The 11588-nt window shown below is 44.6% G+C and overlaps 1 protein-coding gene and 1 non-coding gene across 2 annotated transcripts; one reads left to right on the top strand and one right to left on the bottom strand.

Moving 5' to 3' along the window:
- Positions 1-177: 177 nt before the first annotated feature.
- trnar-ucg (transfer RNA arginine (anticodon UCG)) lies at positions 178-250 on the bottom strand. The gene has a single exon. It is a non-coding gene; the product is annotated as a tRNA-Arg (tRNA).
- A 791-nt stretch (positions 251-1041) lies between these two features.
- On the top strand, positions 1042-11551 carry r3hdm4 (R3H domain containing 4). The gene is made up of 8 exons (XM_088622318.1): positions 1042-1408; positions 3774-3928; positions 5636-5757; positions 6357-6480; positions 6910-6995; positions 7376-7461; positions 7699-7754; positions 8059-11551. Exons 1-8 carry the CDS (start codon positions 1359-1361, stop codon positions 8160-8162), a joined length of 783 nt encoding a protein of 260 aa, XP_088478444.1. The 5' UTR covers positions 1042-1358; the 3' UTR covers positions 8163-11551.
- The last annotated feature ends 37 nt before the right edge of the window (positions 11552-11588 follow it).

Below are 11588 nucleotides of genomic sequence, written 5' to 3'. Positions count from 1 at the left end.
GGCCCCACTAACACCTCTTCCAGAAGCAACCTTAGTTTTTCCCAGGAGGTCTCCTATCCAGGTGCTGACCGGGCTCACAGCTGCTGAGCTTCAGTGGGCTGCCAGCTGGGAGCTGCAGGGTGATAGAGGCTGCTGGCAAAAGAATAATGCTTTATTTTCTGTTTTGGCAGATAAAACCGACCACGAAGGGACTCGAACCCTCAATCTTCTGATCCGAAGTCAGACGCCTTATCCATTAGGCCACGCGGTCGTACAGAGTAGCGCAGGGATGCCTGAGCTTGTGATCTTGTTCACTTTCGGTACAAATTGTAATGTTTCATTGCGAACACGCCGCAGTGGGGCGTAAGACCCTCTGAGCTCTCGGGGGCTCATAGCACAATGTAATGTAATCGGTTTACTATCTCGCCATTTCTTTATGCACATATAAAAGGTTTTTTTTAACATATCTATATTTTTTTCTTGACGGAAAGTAGTGCGATTCCGCAGTTGGGGGCGCCACGAAAACATTTTTATTATGTTTAAAACACTCTTCCCCCTTGTGTATTCCAAAGCAATCGCGCCAGACCCCTGCACAAGAGTGTTATAGGTATGGCAAAGGCTCGGGTGAAGAAAAGCAATTTCGATGCGGGGAAACACGGCTTGTTTGCAGAGGCTTGACGGGTCTGTGTGTCTGAATCGGCGGGTCCGCCGTTTACTTCCATTTAAAAAGCCAGAAAAATCAGCCACACGTTGTGAGGGAGGGGGGTGGAAGCAAAGACTTATACGGATTTTGTATTCTATCCAAATCAACTTTATTTCGCAAAAATCTTTCACAAGAAGTATACACTCTTCACGAACGATCAAACTCACGTGAGATTCTAAAAAAAAACCTCTCTAAATGAGCTGATTGTTCATGATCCATCAGTGCAATTGGATGATGGGGGTTTGCACGATTAATAAGTCCCCCCCCCCACCGCTGGCTTTTGGGGGTGTCCCGGCTCTGAGACTGCGGCCGCCGTGTCCCCCGCAGTCACAGAAATGTTGAGGGATGGGCGTGTCACTTCTTCGCCGACCGCAGACTGTGCAGCTTGCTGCTGCGGGAGAAATGTGAATTTTTAATCAGACTCCACCGCCCCCCCTCCTACCATCGGTACCCAGGGGCGTTGACACCGCCTTACACTCAACTTCCTCGCCGAAGTGATCACTTCCTGGACTGCGGGCTCCGGCTTCTGTCGGGAGAGCGACAGGGATTGTAAATATTCAGGTTTATTTTTTATTTACTTTTTATAATTAGTCTATTTTTTACCTCCCACCACCCCCCCCCCTCCGGTCTCTCTGTATAATCAGCTCCGTTGTCTCACCGACGTCTCTTCGTAAATATGGTGGTGCTGAACAATAATAACAACAGCGGCGGGGAAGAAGATTATATGTAAGTACAAAGCACGTTTTGCTGAGATAAAAAAAAATGTTTCGCGTAAAAAAATAGGTCTGGTTTGACCTAATTAGGTACAAAGATGTAAGAGAGAACTGGTGTTTTTTCGAGGTTTGCTCAGGTGTTGCTTGGGCGTAACTCGAAGGTGGAATATTAATGTTGATCTTCAGAGTGCTCCTCGGGAAAAATTAATTGGTTTATGACATCGGGTAGTCAGGTTTCTTACTGCTGCTTGTAATGCAAATAAAATATAAAACTCTTCTGGCTTAGGAGTTTGTTTTTGGACAGTCTTTCGACGCCATTTTGATCATATTTATATATGCTATGGATTATGTGAGATATTCTTTTAAAAGGCTGGCTGTACATGAACCATGGAATTAAATACGTTCAGTTTCTGATCTTAATAAGCATGCTTAATGTTTAAATTTGCTTGCGATGTGGTATATTTACATCGGCCTGAGGTTTTTCTTTCCCCTCCATTAAATAATGTAATTTCTGCCTTGGCTATACACGTATGTGATGTAAACGTAATCTGTGTATTACACTGTTTTTGTCATCTGAATTGCCCTGTATGTAGAACATGTCAGTTGGAACCAAAAAAATAAGGTTCGCGTAGCCCGTCGCATATGACATCGTTGGGAATCTAATGTTAAATGTGTTATGCCAAAAAAAATCTGTTTTTTCTAATAACACGCTCCGTATCTGTGCCTATTTTTACCGTGGGCATGTGCTTCAGTCAGCCGGCTGTGTCGGCCAATCAGAATGCGGCAGGGACGAGACGCTGCGCGCTGACCCCGCCCACTTCTCTTAAAGGACCCCGCTTCGCCTGCCCAATTCTGACCGAGTTTGCCTTGTTTTTGGCCATGACTGTGGCTCCCTGCCATTAGCCTTTAGGTTGAAGTATTTTATTTCTGCCCACAAACATTACATTTCATTCTTTGCCTCACAGTTCCGGTGTTTGACCCTTTTCTAAAACCGTCGCCCTTTTATTTTTGAATAGACTTCTATTACTGCCCTGACTGAAAGTCGGGGTTGGATGACATTCCTCTGTGTGAATCCTGCCTGTATACTTTGACACTTAAGTGAGTCACACTGACGTGTCAGTGATGTTGTGTTAAAGGTCATTATAGTAGCTATAAGCAATCTGTGCAGACGATATTCATAAAAATCTGTTCACGTGCTTTATACAAATGATCAAACTTATTTTAAAGTGGGGGAAAAAAAGAATGGGGGCTGTCTTTAACTTAACGCTAGACCTACACTTGGGTGAAGATTGGTCTTCATGTGTGTTATGTGTTGAGATACAAGCTTAGAATGGACCGGCGGTGAGTGCTTTGGTACTTTTTTTTAATTTTGACAGGTTTACTCTTACAAGTCTTATCGGTTTGCAGCTGACCTGGCAAGCAGCTGCTTTTTCTGTGACACTGTTGAACGTGTCAACTCCTTGGCCTCCAGTTGCCAAGTCAGCTTGATTTATACTGTGGACGGAGTGAGGCTGTCACAGTGAGAAGGAGCCGAGATGACGCCCTCGCTTACCTGCAGATAGTCACGGAAGGTTCAGTGGGAGGGCTGAGAGCCTTCGGTTTGTCTCGTGTCCAGATAAGGGCGGCCTGTCCAGAAAGCGTAAGGTTTCCGTCTGGGCATGTTCCTTACCAGTGGCTGTACATGTCCTTCCCTCACGGGACGTTCTGTGCAGTGCAGTGATGTAACCTAAGCACTGAGATGCCTGCCCTGCCCTGCCCTGCCCTGCCCTGCCCGTGCCTGTGCTGGCCAGTTCTTGTCACTGAATGGACAAGAACCAGCCAGGTCTGGGATAAGTAGGAAGATTTCTTTCACTCTGCGTGGGTGTTGCTGTCCAGCTCCCCATTTTGACGTGACACGAGCTTCCCCAGACATGAAATGTACATTGAACACAACAGTTTTTATGACAGCTTACCCCATGTGACATTAACACACAGTAAAATCCGTTCTGTATTTCATAAAGTCTCGAGTTACCTTGCATATAAATTCAGGGTTTGAAATTTGGCGAGTCACCACTTGTTTTTATAACGTCCCTCTAACATCACTTCATCCCGAATTCTAAAATGTCTGATGCCAGTAGGCACAGCTTGAGCTAGCGTGTGTATAGATTGTAGTATTTGCTGTTGTGTCGGCTAGTTGCGGGACCTACCCTTATTTCAGGCAGGTATGTACAATTTGTTAATTTCATGAGAAGTGTTTGCTTTTCAGGTCATGAGAGAAATGACCATAGTTTTTGCTGACTGTGATCAGCACATTTATTCGTCTGTGGAGTTGATTTATGTAGTTGCAGCTACAAGCACCTGTTGCCTGTGGGTTCACGTGGGTGACCTGTGTCTTGCAGACTTGTCGATGGCCCGGACCCTTCGTTGACGGGCTCACCTGCCAAGCGCATCTCTCCTGCCAAGCGGAAGCAGTACTTTATCAACAAGGCCATTCGCAACTCGGACCTCATCCCCAAGGCCAAGGGGCGGAAGAGCTTGAGGCGCCTTGAGAACAGTAAGTTCAAGTTTATTGTCATTACACTCATATACATGGTATATGGTATAACGGAATGCTATTTAGCTAGCTCTCGGACATAAGTAGTACAAAGAGAAAAAAAACAACAACAATACAATTGTGTAGCAAAAAGATAGACAGAGACAACAGGCAGTGTGCAAAAACAAACACAACAGACGATGTGCAAAAACATCAACAGGCAATGTGCAAAACAACAAAAAGTTAACAGGTTATGTGCAAAAATATGCATCAACAGAATAAAATAAAGGGATAGAAATTATGGGGAGGGAGCTTTTGACATGTATGGCAGAGGTAGATTTTCAAAGTGTGTTTGGGTTTTTGGTAAGAAAGGAAGAAGGCACTGTGAGGTTCAGATCATAGGTGAGAGGTGAGAGTGAGAGAGGCTGGGAATTTAACAGTTTGATAGTGCGGGGGTAAAAACTGTCTCTGAGTCTGGTAGTCCGGGCCCGAATGCTCCCGAAAGTTCCTCATAAGATCGCTTTATTGGCCGTATACAACTTCTTGTTTTGGGAATTTGACTTTCGGCAGACCCCAGCTTGCTCTCCATGAGACACACAGACAGGGAGAGAGAAGCTGGGGGTCAGAGCGCAGGGTCAGCTCTTTATACGGCACCCTTGTGTCAGGTCTCTGCTACAGTCTCACCGCGACCTGGGCCTGAAACCCAGAGACCATAAGAAGAGATACCGACGAGAGGAGCCCCTTCAGGCCTGTCTGGTCGTCAGTAGTTTGTACCATCACACATATTCGTTTTCCACTAGTGTCCTGTTTCGGGTTGCACCGCTGGTTCCAAATAAGGCCTGCTGGGTTTGGGTTGCCACTGCCTTTGAGAATTCCAGACTCTCATCTCGGGTGCCCTTGAAATCCTCTCTCTCCAAAGACTGAAGAAAGGGAGCTCTTCCGGCCAGTCCCTGCAGGGCATTCCCTTAAGCCCAGCAATGTTTCTGGCTGCTCTGCTCCTGACCCAATTCCAGAGCAGCAACATCTTTTCTAAAACACGGTGACCACAATTGTGCACAATATTCCAATTGAAGCCTTACAAGTGTGTTGTACTGTTGTAACATAACATCCCTTGATTTCATTCATGTGCTTGTCACTGTTCCTTAGTGAAGAATGGCTATTTATGGAATAGGTATAGTTAGAATAGTGAAGAGTCCCTTGGAAACTACTGAGTCAGGCTGGTGTCCTTGAGACCACTGGCTCTTTTATGAGCTATACAGGTAGGTGTCAGATGTCACTTGTCAAAAGAAAATAATTTAAACCAACACCTATAGATTATTAATTAGAGCTTATTCAAGTAAGACAACGGACCATAAAGAATATCTAAACCCTTTATTTGATAAAGAACCTTTGGTTTTGTGATAACATTTTAGAAAAGCATGACTTGATAACCTTACAATAGGACTGTAGTAACTCATAAGCTGGGCCTGTGAAGGACAAGGGGCCTGTACCCTTATTTTCTGTTATTGTTAAAAAAAAAATGTGTTCTTTATTTCTACTCGGAACTGCAGGTGGATGCCTGGCGTTTTGAGAAAGTCGTAAATGCGTCACTGATCTTGGGAGTTCGAAGCTCCTAAGGAAGGAAAGCGATTGGTAGTCGTCCGGATAGGCCAGCAGAAACAGGCCTTGTGGGTTAGTGCCTTACAGTCAATGCCTAGGCTGTGCTTCAGTGCTTGTGTGTGCTCACAGCTCGCTACCTGACCAACCTGCTGGAGAGAGACGAGTGCTCTAAAGATGAAGGAGAGACCGGCGAAGACCCTGCGTCCCCGTCAGTCTTCACTGAGGCCTGCACCAACGCTAATTATATCCAGGTAATGTTAATTACATAGAATCACTCATACAGAGCTCACTCCGAGAGCAGTCATAGGAGGTTCAGATCTTCTCTCTCTGCATCTTCTTAACATTGATGATGCGTCAGTACGTTAAACTGGGAGACTCTGAGAGATGCGGAGTGCAGCACGCACACCTGTGTGTCAGTCGAAGGGTTCTGTTAACAGTGCTCTATGGTATGTAGATACACTTTGTTTCTGCCATCATGGAATACTGTGTTCAGGAGTGTGCCTTCCAGAAACTCTGGAAACTCTCCAATTCTGAGCAGAGATCAACAGCAAATATGCTCTCTGGTCTACACTGCAGAGCCCTTGTGTTTTTCCTAAGCAGCTGAAACTCGCTGATCTCCACTTGCTCTTACTAGGCAGCACCCAGAAGGGGTGAGTCTGCTGCTGTCAAGACAGGCCACCCTGCAGGCGGCCATACCCCTGATGCTCACCCTACCTGACAGCTTCCATCAGCTGGATGTATGCACCCTCGGGACCTTTTCTTTCTGTTTTTGTGAAAAGGCCCCACTGTGCGTGAACAGTACCGCACAACCTGAGCTGAAAGGGCTCGCGTGTCTCCCCTGTCTCGATAGCTCTGGAACGACTTCATGAACCGCTCCGGAGAGGAGCAGGAGAAGCTGCTGGGCCTCCTGGAGGAGGAGGCCAAGAGAAGTCGCAGAGCCAAGCTCCCCGAGAAAGAGAAGGACCAGCGAGAGGGTGAGCCCCCCTCTTACTGCGCAGTAACAGGGGGAGCCAGCTGCTGTTCATTCATTGAAGTGCTGACCGCTGGGCTACTACAAGGGATTTTCCTCTTGAGCTGAAGTATTGCTTGTCCATCTAGAGAACAAGTGGCTCCAGCTGGTGACAAAATGAAATGTCAGTCTTCACACAGCTTGTACTAGTGTTCTGTACTGTAATACTCTTGAGCAGGCCTTGAGTAGGAGCCAAAATCAGGACTGTAGATCTCTTTCTTAATGTGTCATAAATAGATCTGAAAGCTTAACAAACACATTTGCCACTTAAAAAAAATGACTGGTGATCTCAGCTTAGTTAGTCTTCCTGTTGCACACTCACACAGGGACAGTGCTGCTTGAGCTCATGAGCTCTGTCCGGCAGCAGGTAATCTTGAGCTTTTCCTCTCCTCAGTGAATCCGGCCTACAGCCCCCAGAGCTGCTTTCTGCGGATCGACAGGAGGCTTCGCACCACGCTGAAACGCAAGCAGGTTCCCATGGTGAGGGCGAAGCCCACGCAGTGGGAGTGATTTTTTTTTTTTCGCTGGCCAGTTTTTCCTGGTATCCGTTTGTCTTTAATTGTGTGCTGTGCTCTCATGACATAAGCCTCTTAATAAGGGATTCGGTTGAGAAATCTCTGACTGCTGGATACGTAGAATGACTTTTGGAGCAGGGCGTGGCACTAACATTAAGGAAGATCCGGTGGTCAGCTTCAGCCTGAAGCACAAAACTTGTCAGCTTTGATTCCTAAAGCAATATCTGTAAGCTTCCTGGCAAGTCAGGAATGGAGAAGGTCATACTCTTCGTCAGTTTTGACATGGTGAACTCGCATTGATGGAGCCATGTTCTCTCCTCTCCCTCTTTCTCTTTTCCGCCGCAGGGGACTCTGGAAGTGCTGGAAGAAGAGTTGTTGAGTTTTTTCTCCGCTCAGCCCCACTCCGTTTACACCACAAAGCTCAGGAGCAGGTAGGACCTCACCTCCCAGGACACAACAGGGCTGCATCCTTGTTTGTACAGGAAGATCAATTGCAAGATCAGGTTTGCTCTGATGTGATATTAATTCAGATTAAACACATTGTTAAAACAGAGTAAGCCGCTACAGTGTAGTTTTTTGACTGCTGTGTTTAGATGGTCTTTGGGGCTGGTTATTTATCATGCATTATTTTATATTCATAGTTATTTGCCATTTTGTTTTATTTTTAGCTATGAGAGACTGCTGCTTCATGCTATCTGTCAGTATATGGACCTTGTTTCAGCAAGTAAGTACCTTTTTGTATAAAGCGTCATCTTTCTGTTGCTAACGGTTACTGTACCCTGATTGTTCCTTTGTGCTCATCAGTATCCTAACACCACAGAAAAGCAGAAAAGAGATTTTTAGGGAAAATATCATTCATTTTATTTTTAAATAAAGTCTTTGCAGGAGAGAGCAGCACATTAAGTCAGAATGATGACATAAGAACTATCTTGGGCGATTGAGTCCATGTAGTTCTTGGACTGGATGAGCGAATGTTTCCTGGAGGTTTTCTTAATGCTCTGATTTTGGGGTTTTGCCTCGCGGCTCAGGCTGTGACTGTGACGGGACACGCCAGACGGAGGTGATGAACAAGCAGGAAGAGTTCCTGCCGCCTGAGCTGCTGCTGTCTGCGTACCTGGAGAAGATGAGCTGAGAGGAGGAGGTGGAGAGGGGCTGTGTCTCACATCCAGCCCTGATCTAATCAACTGGGCAAATATACGGGGTGGGGGGGGGGGTCAGTTTGGGGTGCCTTTTAAAACAGGGGGAGGGAGTTGTCCCACAAATTAGACCCATAACTGCTCAGATTGCAAATACATCATCAGGGTGTATGCATACTAAATAAGAAGTGTATTAAAAAAAAATGTCATAAATGTAGGTATTGAAAATGTAAACTTTTACCCAGCAATCCTGAAATAATATGCACAATGTTAAAAAGGTGTTAGAATTAAAATTTGAACGTTATTTCCTTCTTACTAGGATAGCCTTAGGCTATGGTCCCTTACTGGAGAAACCAGGAGAAATTAAGGGCTCAGACCTTGAAAACAACATGGTGGCTGTTTGAAATGCCTGGTCCTGAAATTCCTGTTTAAACATGAAAAAGATTGGTCTAAATTGTTAGTTTTCTCGTGAGACAACACGGTGATTCATGATACTGTATCGCCATGAAGATACAGATGAAAGCCTGCTGTTTTCACTGCGTTTATGGGCTGTGGAAGAGTTCTAAAAAAAAAGTAGTAGATGGGATGGATTTCCAATTCTAGCATGCAGAAAATAAAAGTTAAATCCATCCACTTTTGCTGCGTTTTTGCCAGGGTGGGTCAAGTTAGCTTAACAAAATGTAGGCAAGTAAACATTTTAGCAGTTTTAGTGTATACGCTTAACAATGTTTTAAAATCTGTTACTCCTTACATGGTAGGAGTTCATTTAAGCCCTATTCCATTTGCTTCTCTGACTGCTAAGAGTGCATGTCTTTATCCTTTAATGTATTTTATTGTATATATATATATTTATATACGGAACTCTCGGGAGCTTTATTTGCTTACTGCTGGTACAGCACTGCCCTTTTGTCCACATTCTTCAGCTTCCAAGGGCTGACGGGTCAGAATGGCAGTGGACTTAACCTGCTTTGTTCTTTGGCTCTCCCTAATGATTACTTGTTTTAATTTATAATGAAGTATTTTAGTGTTGTGCCCTCCAGATGTGGAAATGCTGGTTGTGTGATTTTTCACTTCTCGGCTCCGGGCTACAAGCCTGAGTCCGCACACGGGAGACGGAGGAAGCGTAGGCAGACTCCTTCGACCCGCCCACCTTTGGGCCAGTCTTTTAAGAGGGCGCAGGCAGCACAGACCCCTGTGGGGGGGTTCTGTGGCAACTGGAGGAGAGGTGTGCTTCCTTTAGGGACAGCACTGGAACTTCCCATGAGGGCGCTGGGATCAGAATGTCTATTATAGCCGAAAGACGCTGACTGACTCGCACCCTGCTGTTGGCGCCACTCAGCCAACTGTGCACCTCCACTCGTGGAACCCAAGTCACAGTGACATGACCCCAGCTCGAACCCGTTACCGTAGAGCTAGGCCAATGCTCAGGTGAGCGCCTAAACCAATTAAACCTCTTAGGGGGCTCCAACGACTATTTTAACAATCCTCCAAGAACAAGGATTTCTTGGCACTACATTGAAACACTCAGGACTTGCCTTGTGAGTCACAACAACATACGAATTTTCACAATGCCAGCATATAATCTGTTATTTATGTACTACAGGAAAACCAGTAAGGCAGCTCATCCACAGACTTCTCCAGTTTTTTATAGAAATTGCATATAATGGTGAATGTATAAGTCCTTTTGACTTGCAAGCTAGAAACAAAGCTCTTGTTGCTGGCTGGAGATCCTAACGAACGTGGAAAAATAACGGCATACTTTATAGAAATCGCCGACGATGATTGACCTCACCATTTTTAAAACAATCTCTTATGCGATTAAAGAAATATGAAGAGTACCTTCAAGTAATCAATGTAAAATCATAGAATTCTTCAGGAGAATGAGATATTGACCCTGCCCAGGTATTCTAGATCACCACTGGCTCAAGGTGTTGAAACTTTTGTGCACACGTGTGTGTGTATATGTTGACAGTTGCGATTGAACATCTCAGGTGTGTTTGAAATCTCTGTTAACTGCAGACCTTCGATTAATCTGAATCGTAATAAAGCTCTGCACATTCCTTACAAAAGCTTTAGTGTATGTTCATATACAGTGCACCTTTCACGTTTTTACCTGAAATCTGAGTTGGGCAGGGAGACTACAATCCATCTGAAAGTTAATTTCACCTTCCCATTTCTGGACAGCTGCTAGTTTTTTTGGCCTGACTAGCTACTCATTTTTAGGTTAAGGGACTGGTGGGCTCTTATGGGAGTACAACAGGTCATTATCAGACCACCTTCGAGGTGCACTTTTAATTGAAAATAAAGCAACCCATGAATGAAAGGAATTCTTAAATCGCCACATTTGAGAAATTCTGGCCTTGATGCTGAAAATCATTATGACGCAAAGGAGACAACGAGCACTTAGTCCGCTGGGTGAAGATATGAACTGTCCGTGTTTGAAGCTCAGCACATTTTTTTAACCTGTTGACAAACCATTGATGTGCACTTGACGCCTTACATACGCCTGTGGATGTACCTGTATATATGAGTTATATATATGTGTGTGTATGTATATATATATACAGTGTGTTCTCTTTGGTGCTGAGGTGAAGTTTGCTGCATCATCATGTCTTCAGAAGGAAGCATGGTGAAAGAACATGACCTGGACATATTTCACTTGCCTTTTCTTTCACATGACTACAGGTGCCAGAGATGTAAATTACCAAAGTTTTGTTTTTATTCGGTGTGCGTGTTTTAAATGTGTTCACCAAAGGTGATTGGAATTTGTGTCCATCTTGTGGTTTTTTTTCCACAATTTCCTGAAGTGACTGTTTTCCCCCTTGATCCATTGCTCACAGCATTACGGTGGAGGCCTCTACCTGCCAGATCAGTAGTGCTGGGTTTTCCCTGGGTTACAGTGCGATTCATTACTTTAACCCATCTCAGTGCTTCTTGAATTATTCTTAATTAAATAATGAATGATCTTCATGTGATTGTCTTTTATTCAACTGTCTTGTTTTCAGAAAACGAAAAATATTGCATCTCGCATCTGGACCGCATGAAGTTTAATTCTCATTCCTGTTTTAGGATTGTAATCCTTCGATGTTTGGCACCAGCTGTGGCAAAAATGGCTCTTGCCAGTGTTTGTCAACGTGTCTGTTTACACAGCATCAACAGAAAACAAGTCAGACTGAAATCTCACATACAGTGAGGTGGAAAATGAATTTGCACTTGTCTTTTGGGCTGCCCCAGAACATTAAGAACTGGACAGATTTGGTTTGCTAATCATTACAAATAAAAGGGCTCATTCATTCACATTCAATCTGCGCAAGGGGTTCAGGTGTATAATTTGGGTTATGTTAAAAGTCTTTGTATTCAATAAATGTGAGTACATTTCTTTATGGCAGTGGTGTCAAACTTTTTCTTGCCTACTAATGACC

Source organism: Lepisosteus platostomus, chromosome 27 (assembly GCF_059453375.1).
Source record: "Lepisosteus platostomus isolate fLepPlt1 chromosome 27, fLepPlt1.hap1, whole genome shotgun sequence".
Classification (NCBI taxonomy): domain Eukaryota; kingdom Metazoa; phylum Chordata; class Actinopteri; order Semionotiformes; family Lepisosteidae; genus Lepisosteus; species Lepisosteus platostomus.
The sequence above is the reverse complement of the archived record's forward strand: the minus strand, read 5'-3'. Positions and strand labels throughout refer to the sequence as shown.